At 33.5% G+C, this 23932-nt stretch overlaps 1 protein-coding gene across 1 annotated transcript in view; it reads right to left on the reverse strand.

The window, feature by feature from the left end:
* Nucleotides 1-9027: 9027 nt before the first annotated feature.
* LOC128174829 (uncharacterized) overlaps nt 9028-23932 on the reverse strand; it is a 218200-nt gene continuing 203295 nt past the window's right edge. The window contains exons 4-8 of the mRNA XM_052840270.1: nt 16928-17017; nt 12820-13067; nt 11446-11542; nt 9718-9957; nt 9028-9467 (exon numbers count right to left, since the gene is read on the reverse strand). Coding sequence (XP_052696230.1) covers nt 9253-9467; nt 9718-9957; nt 11446-11542; nt 12820-13067; nt 16928-17017 — 890 coding nt within the window. The 3' untranslated portion in view covers nt 9028-9252. The remainder of the gene's footprint in view (nt 9468-9717; nt 9958-11445; nt 11543-12819; nt 13068-16927; nt 17018-23932) is intronic.

Genomic DNA, 23932 nt, shown 5'->3' on the forward strand with positions numbered 1-23932 from the left:
TGAAGATTGAAGTTACGCCAACGTACCGTCTTACGAAACGAAGTAAATATAGCCTATAGTTACGAGATTTGTTTATACCCGCTACTACACGCGCGCCACCTACCGACAAAAAAATCTACGGCGGAAACCATTATTAATAAATACAGACTTAATATATTACCTGGTGTGGTGCAAGGCAAAACTAACACATTGAATAAATCCATTAACTAATTAAATTATTTTGTTATATTTTGAACTTATTACATTGAACTGAAACAATATTGATAGGTGATTTGGTGTGGAGAAGTCTAATAGCATTCTGTTTTTGTTTTGAAATTAAAATACTGACTACTGAAATTAATTTCTGTTTTCAGCTGTAATAAGAAAGCACAAGAATAATGTGGGTAAAGCTTTGATGTTTGTTACATACTTCAGTGACCTCCACTGGCCCTATTGGGATTCTCTTGCCATTCTCCACGGCAGATGACTCTTTGATGTCCAGGACGGTTGGTCTGTAGAATGCCTCTTGCACCTGCTTTTGGTTCTCTGTCAAAAAGGCTCCTGTCTGCATCACCTTCACAACAATTTATAATGGATAAAAGGTATTATTTGTGTACAGTTTATGAAATTTACTATAAAACATGTCACCATTAGGAAACTTATCTATTAACATATTTAATGAAATCCGTGAGCTTTTTGTCTATTGTTATAGTTAGAATAGTACTCAAGTAACCTATTGCAATGCCAGGGCTCTACATTAACTTTTTTTCCTACTTGTCCATTCGGACAAGTGAGCAAAACATTTACTTGTCCGAACTTCAACTTCACTTGTCCGAAAAATTTTCAATATTAAAGATCAAATATTGTCAAATTGAAAACTACAGTACTCTATTACTAAAATAAAATCATTTATTGATTACTCTAGCTATAATTAATAACCTGACTTTTTAAATGGAAACTTAAAGTGTCTTTCCTATATGTACATGTATTTGTTCCATATACTGTAACATTAAACATGATTTGTCAGCTGTAGCTTTGTCATGGCAAATTACAAGACATTTTAAATTTAGCATCAGGTTTAAAAATACATGTAACTGTTATATTGATTTCTCAGCTGTTTTTAAAACTAAACATGGAAAGTCATCATAGTCTATCAATGATGAATGAAACCTAAAATAAGTTACATTTCTTTCCATAATCCTTTATCTTTGCTACCTTTTCTTCCTTTCTTTTTCTTAACATATGTGTTTGGTACTTTGTAAGAACTAAGATCCACACCTTGAAAGTTGTTTGAAATAAGTGAACTTCAATCCCGATCAAGAGTAACTCAATTGCATTGCAATTTGATGTCGGGATCGAAATTCAAAATAACTAATCGATAAACTTATAACGAGACTACGGATAAACTTATCACAAAACTTTCTTTTCTTTTTTAAATGTTCGAGACTTCTTTACATAAAAAATGCACTTGTCCAGTCGGACAAGTGGCCAGCAATATTCACTTGTCCGCATATTTTTTTTAACTGGTACCGGACAAGCGGACAAGCGTTAATGTCGAGCCCTGAATGCGGTCTTTGTTCATCGTTGTGCATCGTCCGCCATGCATAAACAAATTTTTCTCTGAAGGAGAAGGTGTTATACTGTTTTACCTTTGTGTGTGACTGTCTGTACGTACTTAACTAAAGTTTCTGTTGCATTCATCTCAGCAACTATTTATCGCAGATGTCTAAAATTTTAACACACTATTTGTTTAGGCATGCCATATCGTGGGAAATATTTTTGTACCAATCGGACGCCAACTTCCTGTTAAATGATGACTTTGTTTATTTTTACCCAAAATTTTCAAACAAATTTTCGTTAAAGATTTCTCAGTAACTATTTATCGCAGATGCTTAAAATTTTAACACACTTTTTGTTTAGGCATGCCCATATTGTGGGGTATATTTTTGTACCAATCGAACGTCAACTTCCTGTTAAATGACAACTTTGCTTATTTTGCATATTCACATTAGAGCGGGGGTATCACTGGTGAGCATTGGGTCACAATATTTTGTTATAACTTTAAGGGTATCTCCAGTTACATTTTTTTAAAGCAATCAATAGATTTGAGATATCCGAGAAAGCTCATGAATTTTGCACCTTGATATCTCCACCGTTTTAGCAGAATGAGCAATTAAATGTGACATTTTCTGTCTTCTCAAGGGAATACATGAGCATAAATTTGAAAAGGCTGCTTATATGTTGTGGAATATGCTGCGTAACAAATGTGTATACCAGCATCATTGCTTCACTCAACAATAAAATGGTTTCTTTGGCGATTCATGCAGGATATGAAGGTGGTGGCATCGCTAACATGGTAATGTATTTTTTCTGCAATGACCGCTACCTTCATATCCCGTATGAATCACCAAACAAAGTATTTGATTGTTAAAATATTAAAACATCACATCGGGTTATCACTAGTAAGCATTGGCTTACAGATTTAATGTTCTTGTAAAGCTGATATTGTTTTCCATGTGGAGTCTTGTTTCAAAACATTGGATAAGAAATTGGAAAAGAATTCAAATTATTTATCAATGTATTTTAAAGTTAAACATTTAAAAGAAATAGGATTTCAGCTATACTCTAATAAATATACTGTTTTCAGCTCGTATCCGTACTGATTATATGTTGTAGACAGCAGTTTATAACTGGATCCAGGCAGCAGTCTGTTCTTTAAATCATCCTTAAAGGTGCTTATAATGTGGGGTTCTGTATCCTCATCGACCAGGCATGAGAACAGAAACTTTGTCGTCTTTCCTGTTGCAGAGTACCTTGAGGTTATTGCCCTCGTCTCTGGTCCTTCTAGGATAAACACTTCACATTCTGGTATAAGAAATATTTGAAGAAATTGTGAAATTGTTTTCTTTCTATCAATTATTTTTAAAAAAATTAAAGAAATTAAATCTCATTCTCATTATTTTATTTTCTAAATTTTTTAAAATAAAAATTTAATATATGGGAGTAGAGAAGAGATTTTCAAAGATTTAATACATTTTTACTATATGGCCATATTGGCCCCACCCTAAAGCCAGAACCCCTGATCCAGGAGCCATAAATTTCACAATTTAGGTAGAGGGCTTCATGGACATCATAATCATGCATTTAGTTTTTAACAAATATATATGGGAGTAGAGAAGAAGATCTTCTAAGATTTACTACATTTTTACTATATGGCCATATTGGCCCTACCTTAGGCACGTAGCATCGATTTTGAAAGTGGGGGGGCCAGACTCATCCAAAAAATCTTGAGAAGCAAAAAAAAAAGGAATATTTTAAGTTTCCAAAAATCTTCAAAATCCTAATCCGGGGGGGGGGGGGGGGGGGGGGGGGGGGGGGCAGAAGCTGGCGAACTATATAACTTCAATTTCACTCCTCATTTCCTTATTTTAATATCAATTTTTTATATGCTCCGAAAAAAGTGGGGGCCAACTCCATGATAATTCCATTTTTTATATGTAAATTTTAAAAAAATTTGTTGCTGCGAGAAAAAGTGGGGGGGGGGGGGGGGCCAGGCCCCCCCCCCCCTGCCCCCCCCCCCCCCCCCCTGATGCTACGTGCCTGTACCTTAGAGCCTGAACATCGGACGCAGGGGCCATAAATTTCACAATTTTGGTAGAAGGCTTCAATGGATCTCAGTCCAGTGCCACCCAAAGTGATTCGGGAAAATCTGCCCCAACTTCGGCCGATTGTTACGATAGAAATACGTATATTTGAATTAACTGCCCGCTTCACTTTTTCACTTTAGACATCCTTTTAACTCTCTATCGTCATAAATTGTTTGTTTCCTACCTTAAAATGGTTTAAATCCCACAAAATATATACTTGTTGATTTTTCAATTCAGTTTCATATTCATTCACACCTCCAACGTAGAAAAGTTCCTGTCAAGGTCGCCTTTAGTCTGTTTCTAAACACTTCGTACTATGGTTTATATAGAAAACTGTGCGCGGATGAACAGAACCTATAAAAACGCATTCAAACGACAATTTTTTAGGCATTAAACATTAACCACGGAATTTGCATGCAGTAAAATAAATTTTAGGCTAATGATTACACAGTGTTTTGAAAATATTGAACTATATTGTGTAAATGATGCAAAAATTAATACAGTGACGGCCATAATTTTGGGACAATACATAATAAATTGTAGAAAAAAATAATTATCAACCTCCACTCCCTTTGTAGATTTTCCTTGCAGAGAGGGTGAAGTCTCCTGTAAGCTCACTTCTTGGGATTTTATTTTAAGATCCGTGGCAGGGTATTGAATGGTCTAAAAATACATTAAATTATGTACATGATGCAAAAATTAATAATAAATTGCCGAAAAAAAAATAATTAAAAATATTAACCTCCACACCCCTGGTAGATCCTCCATGCATCATATCTGTAGTAAGATATGGGGTAACATCCTATGAATTGAACAATAAAACATTCACAACATGCTTCTAATGTGTGCAAAATAACAAATTGAAAGAGACATCCCCTCCCCCTTCATGTGACTCTAAATTATTTTTGATTTATAGTCAATACTTACGCAAGAAGACAAAGGGTCGGTGATTTGAACTAAAAGGGGTCTCGGCGTTGTAAAAAGAGTAGAAATTTCACTGCACGTGAGCTCTGTATTTTCAATATAAATCAACTGTACTGACGTGCAGGACAACACTACGTGACTGCTTGAATCAAATCGTTCAAATGTCAAAACAGTTACATCATTGGACAAGCATCCAATGTATACCGTATTTGGTCTCCAATCACACGAACCGTAATACTTGCACACTAATCCAAACTGCATCTGAGAGAGGCCTGATCCAAAGAAGAAAGTCAAAGACATGCATGCTACGCACAACAAAAGAGACAACCACGTTAACCGTGCCATTCTTTCTAACTTCTTCGCGGGATTTTGATAACGTTGTGTTAAATTATTTAGGATATCGATCCCGATATAAAAATTCTTATCGAATACCAAAAGCTCATTGTATTATGTAAAGACGATGAGGCGTGGATTTATTAACAGAGTTGTTAACAGTTATATGTTCTACTATACATCAGTAAAATGAAATTTCGTAAAAACCATTGTGTGTATGTCAGTGTTTGAGGTGGGGGGGGGGGGGGTATATTGAAAAGGGGGGGGGGGGATTTAGGCTTACGGTCGTACACACATGAGACCATTAGATGGGATGTTTTATTTAAGGTTGAAAAATTATAATAGCCTCAGATTCAATGAATCTGGGTGCATAACAGATATGTATGGGCTTAATACTCAGTATACTTGGATATAATTTTCCTATTTATGTAACAATATGTAAGAGTCGAATGTGTGCTAATTAATGACCTTTTCCTTTATTTGAAGAGTTGTCCCCCTTTGCTTTTATTCTATAAAAATTAATTCTAAAAAAATATACACGGTATAAAATTTATTTTTATCAGTGTTTGTATTTCTAATGATAAAATACATCTTTCCACCAAAGCATTTTTTGATATTCGTAGTTATTACTTTTTTATTTTAAAAAATGTGCTTGTCTCCATAGACCTTAATGCAATCTTCATTTATTAATTACTGCTTAGTTAATAATATTTTTATAAATTTCTCTCGGTAAATCTTTTTCTACTCTTAAATGCTTTATTTAAATATCATTTATTAAATACATGAAGAATGGAAAAATTTGGTCCTAATATGGATCGGATACCTTAATGTTATCATCATTATTTTTTATTAATTACTTAATTTTTTTACAACAAAATTTCGTTGTTGATGTGAGTGATCTATGAGGTTTTTTGGTCCCGCTGTTGATGTGATTTCAGGAGTCTTCATTTAGCGTCATTGTTTGCAAGAAGTTCACGAAGAGGTCTTCTAGAGCAGTGATCTGTATTGTTTGACTCCTACAAATTACCTAAATGTATGTAAAAAAAACAAAAAAACAACTTCACATAATGTTTTAAAACTATTCCCACGAAATTAAGCAGAGGTTGTGGTCTACAAGAACTTAATCTACTCTTGTGTATAGTAAATATACTATAATGCTATCTTTTAACTCTGACTGTGATGATGTGAGTGTTCGGTGATGTCTTTGTTCCGTTGTTGATGTAAGAAAAGTAGCATTGCAGGTGTAGGTTCATGATGAGATCTTCTCAAGTCGTGAGCGAACTATAATTGTTTTGTTTACTTCAAAAATGTTGTTTACTTCACAAAATGATCAAGTAAGCAGCTTGTAACACTATACCTTTTTTTAAACTAAAGGTGAACAACTTATAATTTCCTCTTTTTAGAGGGTGGGAAATAAAGTTTGGTGGTGACACCACGCAAAAAGAAGCGAGTGGTGGATTTAGACGGAGACGATGAGTTCTAAAGGGATAAAGAAAAAAAACAAAAAAAACAAGGGCATTGTATTTTTAGATAATATATGTTATTCATATGTAATCTGTAAAATGAAACTTTTCTATCAGAATTATTGCATGCGTTAATAATTTGTTACTGGTATGAATAACACGGGGAAATTTAAACATACACCTTTCAAACAATCTTACTCTATATAGAAAAGTTTCATTAATTGTGTAAAACGATTTATTTATATAATATTGAACTGTACTACTACTAGAAAGAGATTATTAGACAGTTTGAATGTAAATATTTTTATCATTTTTGTATATTTTACCCGATACCCTGAATACCATATTATGACGAAAGTATAAGTTCAATCGTTAAAAGTATATAGAAACAATCAATATTCCACGTGCTTAATACACACCTCCGGTTTTGTCTTTCATCTTCTCAACTTCGTATATGTTTGTCTCGCTGTAAATGAAATTCTTTGGGTAGTTGGATGTATCAAATAACTCTTTATTTCGAGTCATGTCTTGATACAAATCTTCCGTTTAAACTTGTAAAACAAGCAAAGTTGCCCTGTCACTATACTTGTTTCTTGACATAATTATCCATAATTAAATTGATAAATGAATAGTTTTGACAGGTCTAAAACAGTCATTCCCGTGTTAATTGGTTTGTTAAGTAGCAATTTAACCTTCTTGTTTTTTATACCAACCAAGTGTTTATTAAAAATAGTGAAATATCCAGAACTTTGCTCGGCGACCCTTCTCCGTAAACCCTTTTGGTTATTGACCAATTTAAAGTTCGTCTTATTTTATATATTTTCCATTGTTTTCCTAAGAAAGGGGGGATAAACTTTATAATTAGAGAAATGATTGTTGTCCTAATATAACAGAAATAAGTATTGTAAACGTGCATCTAATAGTTATGATTCATGATATTGTGTATGAAGATTTAAACTTTAATCTACGGTCAATCTGTAGCGTCAAAAATATGTCAAACACATGTATGTTTGCAGTATATGCCTGTTTTCTACATAATGTGTGCTGAATGCATGAATTGCTCAGAACCCTAATATTGTCTTAAAGCTGAACACCGCTTGTAAATTGTCATCGCCACACAGGTACCTGGTATATGAACCCTTCGATTTCGTTACACCGGATTTCCAACTGAAACTCGTCGCTGAGGTATAGTATTCCTTTCTTGGTCTTTGGATTTTATGCATTTAGTTCTTATTTTATTTGCATATTCAGTTTGTTATTATATTTTGACCAGTTTATTTGGTGATAATATTCTCTTGGCATGAAAAAATGTGTAAAGCTTTATATTTTTATTGCGATCGAGTAACAAGGCGAGGCAAATTGTATGTCCACACAGGTGAGACCTCTACAGCGAAATAGTTTTAACTGCGAAGAGGTCTGCAGCTTATAAAGGGGTTGTAGAGATAACGGTGAGAAATACGGCGCAAGTGCATATTTACGAGCAGTGTTTAGCTTTAAGGAAATTGAGGAAATGTGTAATTTGGTGTCATATTTGAGTTAATTATGTATTTCGTTTTATTGTAGCTTTTTACCGAATTCAAGAGTCATTGATAAGCTATCTGTCTTCTTGAGGCAGAATAGTGACATCGTGCAATACAAGTTAGTTATTATTTCGGAGTTAATTTAACTGTTTTTATGTAAAATTTCACTGAAATAAACTTAAAAATATTATTTTATCTCTCAATTTTTCTTAGAGCTTAATTACTTCATTTAATGGAAATACTGATCAGAATACTTGAATAATTACGTTGTTGACATACACGGAATTGCGAATTCTATGTAGTTTGAATTGACTCGAACGAGAAACAATTGTTCATGTTTTTTAAAACAAACACTAGCCTAATGATTCGAAGTTGAAAACATTGAGATACGTGTGGTGGAATAAAAGTGGAAAAACTGTATACTTATTGCGTACGTAAACGTGCGCTAGTTTTGGAATGATTCTGTGAACACAATTAGAACCATTAAATTCATAATGCCATTTTCTACTGATATTGTCTCTTTTAAAGCACCATTACCAGCCCCGTAAAGAGAAGTGGTGCAGTTTGTTTACATGTAACAATGGTGACTCTCGATCTCGCTGAAAATTTAACATTCTTAATTTTCCGAGGTCGGTATAGCGTTCTCCGAAGAAAGTCTGAGGCAAGTAAGGAGACGATATCAGTAGTAAATTGCATGCACAATTGAATGATATTACTTGTTTTCACAGAAGGTGCGTATAAATAAGAGTAATCAGTCCAAAACTATTGCAGATTTTTGTGGGCAATAAATATACAATTTTTTCAATGGTTGGCACTGTAGTTCCCTGGTCGTCCATCTTAATTTATTTAAGACCGGGAGCTGAAGACCTGCAACTACTGTGGAATCATGTTATTTCGTGTGGGCCCATTTTCGTTGATTGTGGGTGTTTTGCTTATTTGTGGGGATGTAATTTCATGGATGCGTTAGTTTTCAGTTTAAGTAGGTAAACTAAATCTTTCATAATTAGTTTTCTTTGAGGATGTAAATTCGTGGGCGAGGGCTACCCTCTAATACCACGAAAATTGAGCCACCACGAATTCTAATGATTCCACAGTATGCTGTGTCTACCCGGAAGTATTTGATAAAACATCATTCGTTTGAAAAGCAAAGGCTTATCACACGGATGGTATACTCTACACGTGATAAAATAGTTTATAAAAACGCTTTTTATTTGTATATCAACTACTTGCAGTTTTATAAATAAAAACAATTAAAGCAATCATTAAATAGAAAGTTTTATTACAGATGTAAAACTGAACATTCAGCTATTGAAAACCTCACCTCAACATATACATAATTATTTGGTCGGAAAGAGAATCGTTTCGTTAAGACATCAGTAATAATAATTAGACAGAGTATCCAAACACTTCAACTTCACAAAGAGTGAGATACTCAGTGATTATGGAGATCTTAACGAATCTCCCCTTTGGTAATGTCGGACAGGCGATGACTACCAGCTGTGACAAAGTACCGGGACCAGCAAAGAATCCACAGGGAGTGTTGACATCTGACTCTGTCAGCCCTACAATGACGGTAGCATTCCGCAGCCGGTCTGACACATCTAAGTAAAAAAACAAAACATATATTAATGTGAAACTGTTAACTTATAATTCGAAAACCTGCTTTTTTCCTTATATTTTTTTCTTCTTATTATCTCCTAGCTATAAATAAAAACGTAAAAGATAAAAAGGTTTTCCCCGTTTTATTTTTCACGGATGTAATCAAAGCTGTACTCCACTAGTTTACGTCGTTTTACAATGTCGTTACTTGAAGACTGTACCTATAGTTTCAATGTTTCTGTTTACCCTTACCTAGTCCCCACTTGTCCATTCCTCTATTGAATATTCTGACGGATCTGATGGAATACATAGCCTGCAGATCCACCAACCACCACGGATTCGTGTCTCCACCCTCCGTGCTGGTACACAAGTCTACGACAAAGTCTGTACCGTTATTGCCATCAACTGCCAAATTGGCTGAGTAGGCCACTCCTGCCCATGTTAACGTTGATGATTGTTTTGCAGGCTTATGCAACGCAAGGTTTGAAACAGCTGTCAACAATATTACAAAAATGCAGATATGTATTGATTATTTAAAGGAAATACAATACATTGACCGTTAATAAAAACATCAACGGCTTTAATACGTGTTTCTTAAAAGTACTAAACAATGAAGACCTTATTCTTTTGAAGTGTATATTTGAATATCATGTGGAGCAGACTAACAAATAATATCGCTTTCCATTCCCACTCCCTTTACCTTTTCTCTCTATATCTATTTCATTCTTCCAAAATCTACTATCCACCCCCCCTCTCTCTCCCTCTCTCTCTCTCTCTCTCTCTCTCTCTCTGTGTAGATATTATAAGAATGCCAATTAACATGCAGTTATATTATAAAATGGCACCCCCTAGAGTTTGTAAAATGCAACGAAAAAAATGTTTTGGTTATTTTTAAAGTGTGTTAATTAGAAAGAATAATGTCAGGTACATGTATACATGGCTTATTACTGAGCACTGAGATTATGTGATAAAGGCAACAGGAACATTTTATCTCGTTATTTTAGAGTTTAATGTTGAAAGCATTAAACATAAGGCAAACATTCCGGTACGATGCAAATAGAACAAAAACACATTTTTTTATTTCGATAGATAGCTATAACCTGATCATTGAGTTGTCTTCATTTGCTTGTTAATATTTAGTTCCTAATTATAAAATATAATGAATAAGGAAGTTTTATGATCAAAATTCGACAATTTGTTGTAATTTCTAAATAAGCAAATAAACTTGTTAAAAGAAAAGTATTAATTGGTTAACTACAATCAGTAATAAGCAGAACATTTAAAATGATTTCGGTATAAATGCCAGATGGTGAATCTTTAAATGAAGGTTATATTTTCAAAACTTTAACAGAAGAAGTGAGTAACACGTGGTAGCTTTTAGAGATTATTCTTTAGAGTTAATGTCCGCAGGGAGAGTGTCTCTCCCCTGGGGATTGGAGATGGCAAGTTGTTGTAAATTAGCCACCTTGTTTTAGTTTATCAATGAAAGCATATACAAATAAAAATTTATTGAAAGTTTACAAATATGGGGAAATTATTTCATCAGTCTTGCAGCTTCTCAATATCAGGTCATGCACTGCATTACGGTCTTTAATTTAAGTCTTTTTAAAAATATTTTTTGCAGGGAGGTGGTCGTCATAACAATATAATAATTTTTCTACTCCATTATGAAACTTAATTTAATGCATGTATAATACTTTTCGACAAGTATTTCTGTAGGTTATGGTATTAAAGTGACTATTGTTTTTTAGTTGTAATAGGCTAGACTTATACATGTTCTTTTAACTTAATGAAGATTTATTTTTATTGATCTTGAAATAAAATATATACATGCGCCGATTCTTTGTGTTGCAGCAAAAGACATATCAATGAAACAAATAAATTGATCATTTTAAGAAATGGGGATCACTGTTTTATTATTTTCATTTTATAGTGAACAGATTTGCATTGTCTGTGTAAAAAAATCGACATTTAACCCACCTCGAATACAATGGACTTTCTTACTGGACAGCGTCACACACTGATCGTCTGAGGAGCATGCCAGACATTCCTGGTTCATTTCTGGTACATTTACAGTCTACAAGATGGTCACGGTTGATAATATAAACATGTTATTTACTTTGGTTAACATAGACATGCACATAATATGTGGCTATCTGTTGGGTTTGTTTTTGTTTTCTAATTACAAATTTTGCGATTTTCAATCGCTTATATTTTATTTAAAAGATGTTCCTGCAATGTATCTTATGGTGCTGTTGATAAAACAAACCAAGTCAATATTCAAAAGTAAGAAAGAATTTCATTTATTTATTCCTCCATTTACTGGCTTCAATTTGCGAGCTATGAACTATACAGTACATGTAGGTCTCAAATTGGTATTGTAACTAGGCGTACCTGGGATTTTGGTTAATCAGTGCATTTGAACCCCGAGAAATCATTTTTCATTTTAATTTTGCAAAATCGCGTTTCTTAACTTCATTTATTTCTATGATAATTATATCTCCCATTCAATATATATATCATGGAGTGAAATTTCAATAAACTATAATTCAAGACATTTTGTATAAAACTTCAAATTTACATTCCTTTATTTGTTATCAAATTGCTATATATATATCTTCATCGCATTTTGTCTTTCAAACATTAATCCAAAAACATTTTTTTACGTAAGGTGTAATTGATGAATCGTTTTAAATTAAATCTTAACAATGTGGACTTGATATAGTTGACTCACTCAATTTGAAGTTTTACTCGGTGTCATCTGTCTCTCATGCTTATAGTGCTAATTACTATTGTTTACTATTCTTATTTATATCATTTGTTCATTATTATCAGCAGTCAAGAAGTAGGCTTCGGATTGTTCGGGTGTTCTTTTTGGATTTGCAGAATTCACCCCACCGACCTAAAGTTTAAATAAAGTGCTTTTTTACCATCTAGAGCATTTGTCGCCAGATATATAGAAACATGTTATTTTCCCCCGTGATATATACATTACGGTTCTAATTACTTATTACTCACATTGTTTACAAGATGCAGAAAAAAAAATAATGGGTATCTAAAACGCTATGATTTAAATAAACTAGCCTTTTAACTATCTGGGGGTTCTTGCACGAACGTTAAAGCTTTTTTGACCAAATCATTCTCCCGAAGGATATTTTTTGTATATCTTGTAAATTTACAATAATTCTTTATTATTCCCCATTAAAAACGAGAGTCCTGTTTTTCTAACAAACTTGAATTCCTAAAGACGTTTGATAAAACAATCAATATTAGAAATGTACGACTTTTACTTCGTATTATGAGCATTTCTTACGCATTATTTACCAATCAAAAACAGAAAAGACAGAACAGTACCTGATTGAGTTCAATTCTGACATAGTCGGGATTGGTTTCCGTTTTCTCGATGGCCGATACGAGTTCACACAACAGTTCCTGTTTCCGGTAGTTGACTCCCCGACATAGCTTGGGTCTGTGTCTACATTCCCGGACACACTGCTGTTGTCCAATGATCTCAAACACCCGAACAACGGGACCACGATACTTCTCACCGGGAACAACTGCAGGTGTCACTCCCTCATACAATGATACAACACACAGCAGTACTGCTGTAAATGTCACTTCATTCAAATATTTGCTAATCAGAAGGTGAACCATTCTGTGCTTGTTTCAGATTTAAGTATAAAATTAAATGATGGTTTTTAGGTTTGTTTTTGCTTTGCTTAAACAATTACACTTTGTATTATATACCACCAGCCTAATACGTGTATCTTTTTCGCAGCAAAAATATAAATTAGTATTGAATGAATTTCTATCAAAGAACTCTCCTTGAAAAGCTTTTAACGAAATTAATAATATATATTAAAAGATTCTCTAGAAAAGCTGTCTTTGAACAATGGAATCAACAAAAAACCTAGTTCAATGAACGATTATGTCGTAAACAGAATGTGATATTTTTTTCAAGTCACTTTGTTCTTTATGATATTTCTACATCATTGACAATCAATTTCACTTATAGCTGTTCTTTTAACTTCTGAATTCAAAATCTGTTGGTATTTCCGATAATTATAAGACATCGTTGCCATTTCTGTATAATCATTGTTTCCTTCTGTTAATTCACTGTACATCTACTGTACAGAGGCAATGTACTCTACTGGACAGCAGTGTACCTACCAACTGACCAGCACTGTACCCCACTGTACGAGATTCTAACAAACATTGCATTGTTCTGTCACCTACTGCAACAATTATTTTTTTTATAATTTGTAAAAAAAAAAGTAACTGAAATTTTGTTTTTTCCAAAGTCCATAGTTGGTACCAAAACCTGGATTTTTATATTTTGTTTTTTGCATTCCCCATTATTACTTACAAGAAAGAACAGGCTTCTAATTTTATTTTTATTTTTTTTGCGAAAAAATTATTACATACGCATATTTAGAATTTTTTTCTCGGGGAAGTGTTAATACCTATTTCCGATATAAGTGCAACATATGTATGTAAATTGCAGAAATTTGAAGTTTTTTTTACTATTAAGTCAATCCAGTAATATAAATACTTCTTTTTTAACAATGAAAAAATATTATAACATGATTTTTAGCCGGGCTGTGCTGAAATCAGAGTCCTGGCTGTATGCAGGCAAATCGCCAATGTTACTATAAATATCTCAACTTCAAAAGTAAACAGAAAACCAAACAGCGTCAAAATAAAAGCTTCCGCTATACCAAATAGTTACACAAAGAGCCATGTTTTGTTTAAAGTGTTGGCATTTTCTTCCTTTTTTTTAATTTCGAGAGAATGGTCTATTTTTTTAAGTTATCTTATTAATAACGTGTTTTAAAAACAAGACTATGCATTTTGGACACATACAATGCGCAAGAATGTCCATGAACGACTTTGCTGCGCGTTGAAGACGTTAACTCTATTAAATATATAACGCTTGTTGCAATATTCAAGGCAGCATCTGTAAAACTTTTTTATACTATAAATTTGTGTTTATCAAATTTGGTCGCTCTCTGACGCACTGACGCTTTGCTGACATTAAGAGAGAGAGAAAGAGAGAGAGATATTTTCAGTCTTTACTACACAAAATGCATAAAGACCCACCATTAGAGCCTGGCTTTCAGTACTTCAGTACTTTGATTAAAATAGAAATTGAAGATAACCGTTCACTCCCGACTTCGAACTTATGTTGTGAAATTTTATCATATTTTCGTGTTTAGTTTTATTGGTTCAAAATCAACTAACTATCAAATAGTTGACAATATTTGATCTTCACATTTATCGGCGAATAGTCATGTCATGCACTGGCGTCGGAAGCAAATTGAAAGTGGGGGGGGGGGGGGGCTAGACTAATCCTCAGAAATATTGAGGAAAAAAGTAATTCCCAAAATCATGGAAATCCTAATCCGTGGGGGAGGGGGGGGGGGGGAGTATACCTATACTTCCAACTTACTTACCCAAATTTTTTTTCACAATCATGAATTTCCTAATCCGGGGGGGGGGGGGGGGGGTAGTATGCTTCTGAATCCAACTTCTCAAACTTTCAAGGTAATTTTAGGAACAAAAATCTTTCCTGCGAGAAAAGTGGGGGGGGGGGGGGGGGGGGGCTGAACCCTTTATCATGCTATGTTTCTAATGGTTAGGTATAACTTTGCAAAAAAAGTGCGGGGGGCTAAGCCCCCCCCCCCTAGCCCCCTCCCCCCGGTTCCGACGCCTATGTCATGTTACTTATATGTCATGATCGACTCGCAAACTGTTATCATCAAGTCACTTTTTCAGTAACGACTGGTAGTAGCTTACCAAATGCAGTACACAATAGAATGTACGTGCAACTGCCATACAAATCACAATTTCTTTTAATTTTCACCAAGTGCCCCTGTAAAAACGTTACCAAGCAGCCAAGGACAATGTCGGGGAAAATGAAAAAATCTTATATCAATTGTTGTATCATTATACAAAGTGTAATGTAACATTTTAAACATGCATTTATTTATTGAAACCGCACATGCCATAACCGACTTTATGTGTATACTACCTGTGTGATACACCCTCGTGCAGGTGTGTTAAGGCTTCCTACAGCGTTGTGAAGAAAATCATTTGTCTGTTCTTCATACAATACGACGGTATACTTAACTTTGACAAAACAATCTGCATTTCATTCCATAGTACTCAGGGGATGTATCGTAACGTTGATATTGGAACATTAATTAAAACTACGTGTTTCCTTTACATAGATGTTGCCGTTGATCGTAATGTAGACTATAGATCTAATTCATTTTGGTGGTAAGTATCAAATAGTCGACAGAATATATGATTTCAGTATATGAATATAAGTATGTTTACAAGGTATTGATTTTAAAAAACTGTTTTCTTACTGATCAAATAAAGTATCTAGCATTGCTGGGAATGTATCATCAGTGTGAGGATTGTAGTTTCTACAGTTATTTCTACCTGTAAAAGTATACTGTTTTTTATTGACTCCACGGTTATAAAACAGGATAAAACCAAATCCGTTCCGATTAGGTATTTTTAATAAGAGAAACTCAATATAAAAGTTCATAAAAACCATACATGCAATGTTATATATATATCACATATAGTCTAATGTGCAACTCCAACAAGTATCAGTAAGATCTCTCACATATATATATAAGGAGTAAACCAAACCTGAAAGGGTGGGAACGCGCAAAGATTTAGCATTATACGGTATCGTTTAAGACAAGAATTTATCTATGATATTGATTAGACGGAGAATCCAAACACGTCAACTTCACATAGAGTGAGGGCCTCAGTTGTCTTGGAGATCTTTACGAATCTTTTCCGTGGTAATGTCGTACAATCGATGACGACCAGCTGTGACGCGGTTCCGGGACCAGCAAAGAAACCACAAGGAGTGTTCACATCAAATTCGGTCAGCCCTACAGTGACGGTTACCTCCCGAAGTCGGTCTGATACATTTAAAAAAAATTAAAAACAGATAAAAAACTAACAGAAACATTTAAAGAACTTTGATGGTCAGAGTAAAAGTTGGTTATTCATTATATTACTCAGATGCATGTTGTATTTCTTAGAAAATTAATTACTTCACAACAGAAACATTTGCAGCCAAGTAAAACTTAAATACTATAAAATTATACTTGCAAAAATAATTTAAAAAAACAGAATGGCAAATAAAACGTTTTTTTTTTTTTCGTATATCATCGATTTTATATAAGTTTGGGGTATTTACAGCAAAGTAACGTGGACTGTGTCATGTCCATCTTTATATTATTATTTAGCAATGACGTTTCTCTATAAACCTACCCGATAACGTCAGTTTGGACACTTACCTCCTCCTGCGTCTATTCCTCTGTTGAGTATTCTGACAGATGTGATGGTATACACAGTCAGTAGATCCACCCTCCACCAAGGATTGGTGTCGCCATCCCCTGTGTCTTGTACACTTTTTCTTGAAGAAGGTATGTACCTCTGTTACCATCTGCTGCCAACTCATCTCCATAGGTATGAAACGTTGAAGATTGTTCGGTAGGTTTACCCAATGCAAGTGCTAAGAGAACTGTCAACAATATTTGGTGATAGTGTTAATAAAATGCAAAGTAATACCGTTTATACCAAAACAAAGAAAAATTACTTGAAATAACTGTTCATTAAAATGTACTTTCATTCAATGTCTGCAATGCCAAATTGAGTTTCTGTTAGAAATTTCAAGAACTTTATTTCATAATAAAATGCTGTCTCTATTATTTATGTCGAAACTAATTCGACTATTATTAATTGAAAATTTAGCTACTTTCCATTATAAACAGCTAATACTGAAATATCATGCGATTAATCTCCACAGGCACGTAGCATCGTTTTTGAAAGTGGGGGGGCCAGACCCATCCAAAAAATCTGGACAAGCAAAAATTAAAAAAAAACAAAAAAAAAGGGAAATTTGAAGTTTCCAAAAATCTTCAAAATCCTACCCCGTGGGGGGGGGGGGGGAAGTAACATTCATTTTAACTACTCATTTCCATATCAATTTTTTACTAACTTCCAAAAAAGTGGGGGGGCCAACTCCATTATAATTCATTTTTTTATATGTCAATTTTAAAAAATTTGTTGCTGCGAGAAAAGGTGGGGGGGCCAGGACCCCCTGGCCCCCCCTGATGCTACGTGCCTGCTCCAACCGACTTTCGCAGCAAACATTAAGAAAGTAGTTTCCTCATGGTCTGAGTTGTCAAATTCTTTTATATTATTATTAAGTTTATTGTAATGAGTAAAGTCTGTTCTGCACAAAATATGAATTAAATGATATTGGTATTAGTTTGCATTGTTCATGGTTTAAGCTGATACAAAAATAAACCTAAAGCAAAACAGAAAACATTCGATCTAATTTCCATAATCGTTTTCTTCAAGACTAATTTGGCAGTAATGAAACAAAGGCAAAATGTATGTGGTAGTCAAAATAATTTGCATGATTTCTGTTGATTCGTTTTTAATTTTTTTGTACGACAATTATATGACACACAATTTAAACATATTGAAAAGAGCTTTAAAATCACACCAGTTGTCATATGTCAAATTATGCGAACTCATAGAGATTTATTGCAAGCAGAATAACATGAGTATAAAGTAGTTAAGGACAATTAATATTTTAGTATTATCATTCTTTGTTACTTGTAGCTCAAAACAATGACGCTTTTAATTTGTTAAGCTTCAATGCCCTTTGTGAGTAAGTATTAAATGGTAAAGGAATATTCGATAAATAAACAGTAAGTTGTGTCGTTTCAATTAAAGTCTCGTCATTATACATTTTCTGTGGTTGAACAAAGGCTTTTAGTAGTAAATGCTTTTAAATATCATACATAAAACATAGAAATAAGTGAGGCTGAAAAACAATTTGTGTTAGAAATTGATCAATACAACTGTTGTTTACATTATTTTTGTAAATACTTCATGATATCCCCCGCAAGCGTGGAAATATATATTTTACACATTAATATTTTTAAATGCTGTTTTTTTTCATTTTTGTATATTTTACGGGATATCCTGAATACATTATTATGACGAAAGTATTAGTTTAATCGTTAAAAGTATATAGAAGCAATCAATATTCCACGTGATTCAAATTAATACACACCTCCGGTTTTGTCTTTCATCTTCTCAACTTCGTATCTGTTTTGTCTCGCTGTAAATGAAATGGTTCTTTGGGTAGTTGGATGTATCAAATAACTCTTTATTTCGAGCCATGTCTTGATACAAATCTTCCGTTTGAAACTTGTAAAACAAGCAAAGTTGTCCTGTCAATATGCTGTTTCTTGACATAATTATCCATAATTAAATTGATACATGAATAGTTTTGACAGGTCTAAAACAGTTATTCCCGTGTAAATTGGTTTGTTAAGTAGCAATTTAACCTTCTTGTTTTTTATACCAACCAAGTGTTTGTTAAAAATAGTGAAATTTTCAGAACTTTGCTTGGCGACCCTTTTCCGTAAACCCTTTTGGTTATTGACCAATTTGAAGTTCATCCTATTTTATATATTTTCCATCGTTTTCCTAAGAAAGGGGGGATAAACTTTATAATTAGAGAAATGATTGTTGTCCTAATATAACAGAAATAAGTATTGTAAACGTGCATCTAATAGTTATAATTCATGATATTGTGTATGAAGATTTAAACTTTAATCTACGGTCAATCTGTAGCGTCATAAATAGGTCAAACACATGTATGTTTGCAGTATATGCTAGTTTTCTACATAATGTGTGCTGAATGCATGAATTGCTCAGAACCCTAATATTGTCTTTTTAAGCTGAACACCGCTCGTAAATTGTCACCGCCACACAGGTACCTGGTATATGAACCCTTCGATTTCGTTACACCGGATTTCCAACTGAAACTCGTCGCTGACGTAAAGTATTCCTTTCGTGGTCTTTGGATTTTATGCATTTAGTTCTTATTTTATGTGCATATTCAGTTTGTTATTATATTTGGACCAGTTAATTTGGTGATAGTATTCTCTTGGCATGAAAAAAGTGCGTAAAGCTTTATATTTTTTATTGCGATCGAGTAACAAGGCGAGGCAAAATGTATGTCCACACAGGTGAGACTTCTACAGCGAAATAGTTTAAACTGCGAAGAGGTCTGCAGCTTATAAAGGGGTTCTAGGGATAACGGTGGTAAGAGAGAAATACGGCGCAAGTGCATATTTACGAGCAGTGTTCAGCTTTAAGGAAATTGAGGAAATGTGTAATTCGGTGTCATATTTGAGTTGATTATGTACTTATTATCATTTTGTTTTATTGTAGCTTTTTACCGAATTCAGGAATAAGTCATTGATAAGCTATCTGTCTTCTTGAGGCAGAATAGTGACATCGTGCAATACAAATTAGTTATTATTTCGGAGTTATTCTAACTGTTTATATGTAAAATTTCACTGAAATAAACTTAAAAATATTTTTTTTATCTCTCAATTTTACTTAAAGCTTAATTACTTCATTTAATGGAACTACTGATCAGAATACTTGAATAATTAAGTTGTTGACATACACGAAATTGCGAATTCGAGTTAGTTTGAATTGACTCGAACGAGAAACACTAGCCTAAAAATTCGAAGTTGAAAACATTGAGATACTTGTGGTGGAATAAAAGTCTTAAGAAACATTATTTCGGAACGTTCTTGTATATGAACATAACAAAAGCGTTATGTTTTAATTGCGTTGTCAGGATGAACTCTTTTGATAGCTAACATAATTTGCAATTTAATAAACTACAGAGTTATACGTTTTCCTTCATATTTGTAACTTTAATATTTGATAAAATCAATTTTATATCAATTTTTGGGAGTCGATATATTTATGTTGAAAAAAAATCGGATGGACAACCTGGGAACTACAGTGCCACTCACTGAAAAAATTGTATACTTATTGCGAATGTAAACGTGCGCTAGTATTGGAATAATTCTGTGAACACAATTAGTACCATTAAATTCGCCATGCAATTTTCTACTGATATCGTCTCTTTTAAAGCACCATTACCAGCCCCGTAAAGAGAAGTGGTGCATTTTTTTTTACATGTAACTGGTGACTCTCGATCTCGCTGAAAATTGAACATTCATAATTTTCCGAGGTCGGTATAGCGTTCTCCGAAAAAAGTCTGAGGCAAGTAAGGAGACGATATCAGTAGTAAATTGCATGCACAATTTAATGATATTACCTTTTTTCACAGGAAAACTTCAGATATTTCGGACTTATCATTTTCTTCTTACTTATATTTACATAAGTTGGATAGATATTAAATGGCAATGATTTCGTTCCAATAATACGCAGCACAGTTAAGGCTGTCAATAAACTCCGTTCAGACGAAAAGTACGGGAAATGTGCATTATGACATCACAGTATATTACAAACCTCGAAAGTACTTATAACTCTTCTTATTAGTAAAATTAAGGTAGCTCGCGGGTTTACCTGCTTGTGAGAAAACCTACCTTGAAAATTTGTCAACGTGATCCATAGGTTTTACAGTTTTATTTCTAAAATTTATTTAAGATTCGTCTGCGCGGTAATAATGTAATTGTGTTTCAAATACAGTGTCATTAATAAAATCAAACAACGCCATTTCAATGAAATATATAGTAAAATGCACATTTTAACCGAGAAACGCATTACAAAACTATGCTCCAAACTTTTTAACGATTCAGACGAAATTAATCATACTCAACACAAAAACTGAGGAGATAATTATGAATCAATTCATAAAAAATATCAGTCAATTTTTGGCAAAAAAACTTTAAAGATTTAAAAGATTTCTCAAAACCTTATATTTTCATTACGACGTTAGCCTGACGTCATTTTTCCTTACTTCTTAGAACACCAAAATTGAAATGCATTTATTGACAAGACTAGCTGTTTAACACATTTTAGAACATGTAAATGCTTATTAGACATTATTGTGAATGTTATCAAATGCAATTAATGTAAGGCTGTAAAGATACAGAAAACTGCTATTTTTGTTTTTGTTTTTATGAAACTCTGAGTCAATCAATGCAAAAATAAATTGCCAGGCAACTACTGACATTATAAGTAAGTAATCGAATAAAACAGTTATCTCAAGCCAAAAGAAATTTAAGAATTTAATCGGTAGTACAGATTACGGAAGTCATAATTGTAAAAAAAAAAAAGCGAAGTTAATGCATACATTCTATTTTAAAACATGAATTTAAATGGAAGAGTTCTAACGCACACTCAATCTTTATCTTTATAGAACAAAATGTGACAATGTATGTGACATCTTTAAATTTTCAGCACTTAATATTATAAATCTTTGTATAAACAGTCATAAACCGCATATAAGCTTTTTAAAATATTTTCTTTTATACTTTTAAATATCTCATTTGTCATTAAAAAAAAATTTATGAATTCACTATCATTTAATATTTATTCGTTTGATGAGATATCGGCGCTCTGAGTGGTCGAAAAATTTCTTTGATACCTGCATCAATAAAAAATTTTTCCGGATCTACTTTTCTAAACTGTTCTGATCTAACATTATTTATTGAACGGGAATTTCCAAAATAAACACTGTCAACAAAATGTAAAGTTATGTCTGTTTTATTGTCAGCAGACAAAATACAATTTTATAAACATAAAAACTTGAAAGTTTAACCTTCAAAAATAAACAAAACACATTATTTGATTCACGAAATAGAAAATTAAGCGTCTTCTCACGATTTCGTCTGCTTGAGATCAATCAACATTACTGCGAGGCTGGCTGTTCCTTTTCCAGAATAATTATAACGAAAATATAGGCCTATAGGCCTACACTTTCACGGTAACACTGCTGTTCAAATTTGGTAACGATGATTTTTTAAATTTACACACGTACATGATCGGTCATCAGAATAAGCATCGTAAAGAAAAGCTAAGACTAAGAGTAATGATCAACTCCTCCGGCGCATTCCAAGCGGCAGATATACCATTTAAGTACATCACTGGCTAGCTAGTTACCACAACGTTTACAAAAGTCGCTTATACATACTGTTCTTTGTCGACATATCAACTATATTCGTCCATGATCGCCTCTCCTTGGATGGTTATCTCCAGTTGCATATTCCAGCGATCACACAGGGAAACTAGTTTTATTACGAATGTTTCAGCACAGTGAATAATACCACAAGCTATCGCATGTATTTTCCTTTTGTTTTCAATTCAGCCGGTTCAGATTTTAACTCACTATTTGTGTTTAATCCATTACTTCAGCTCAGTAGCTCTGCATCAGCAGAAGGCGCATCCATTTTAAATATTGTTGCTGTTGTTGTTTTGTATTCATACGCGCCGCTTCATTTACATTTTTGATCAATGACACTTAACATTTTTTGATTTGAAAATGTTTTATTAAATGATAAGAAATGAAGATAATAATTTTTCTATTGATCGACGTATCAAAGAAAAAATTGACCGGAAAACTTTTTCATCAATGCGCTACGCGCATTGATGAAGTTTTCCGGTCAATTTTTTCTTTGATACGTCGATCAATAGAAAAATTACTATCTTCATTTCTTAAATGACGGTCAACTCTTTACGTCGATTCCTATCGTGACGTCAGCAAACCCGCGAGCTACGTTAACTTATACTAATCTTTTAATTAAAAACAACAAATGCTATTACTTACAATTTTGATGTCCATTATATCGTACACACTGAAAAATAAGCGAGATGTCGTTCTCGCTGTACTACAAAATATGACGTCATATGCTTCAAAATGACGCATTAAGTTAAATCATTGAAGGCTATCGTGCAGTTTTATAGCGAAGAAAAATAAATGTCATACATTAACGGAAAAGTATAAATGACTTTTTTGTTTTAAATTATAATTAGTAGAATGCTACCTATATAGTCTTATTTTCATTTTGTTGAAAGTGTGCATCGTATAAAGAAGCCACCCTGAAATATGCTATGCACAGTCATTGGACAAAAGTATTCGTTGCTGGCGTCAAAATGCCTTTGATGTTGTAAATTCGTCGCGGCTATTTTTGTATCGTGCTATTTATAGAAAGCACGTCGGGTTCGGAATTTCTTCCCATAAATACGTCATAGTTTTTAGATTACGTCAGAGTTTACAATTTTTGTCGGCTGTCAAAATAATCCATAAACAAAGCTCGGGAAAATGCCCCCTCGTAAGTTAGAGGAAATTGCGGTGGCAGTAAGAATGAAAGTTATAGAAGCTTACAAGACAGAGAAGAATAAGGCAGAAATTGGGAGGTTGTTGGGAATACCTAGGACTACTATTGTTAGTATTATTAAAAAATTTGAAGTTCATGGAAGTGTGGAAAACAGGCATCGATCTGGGCGAAAGCCGAAGTTCTCCGTGCGCGATGAAGTCCAAATTTCAAGAATCATGAAAAGAAACAGGAGAGGGACACTGGATGACATAACGAGTGAAATAAATAATGCAAAGGATTCTACTTTCTGTTCAAAGACTGTCAGGAGA

The sequence above is a fragment of the Crassostrea angulata genome, chromosome 2 (genome assembly GCF_025612915.1).
Source record: "Crassostrea angulata isolate pt1a10 chromosome 2, ASM2561291v2, whole genome shotgun sequence".
NCBI lineage: Eukaryota > Metazoa > Mollusca > Bivalvia > Ostreida > Ostreidae > Magallana > Magallana angulata.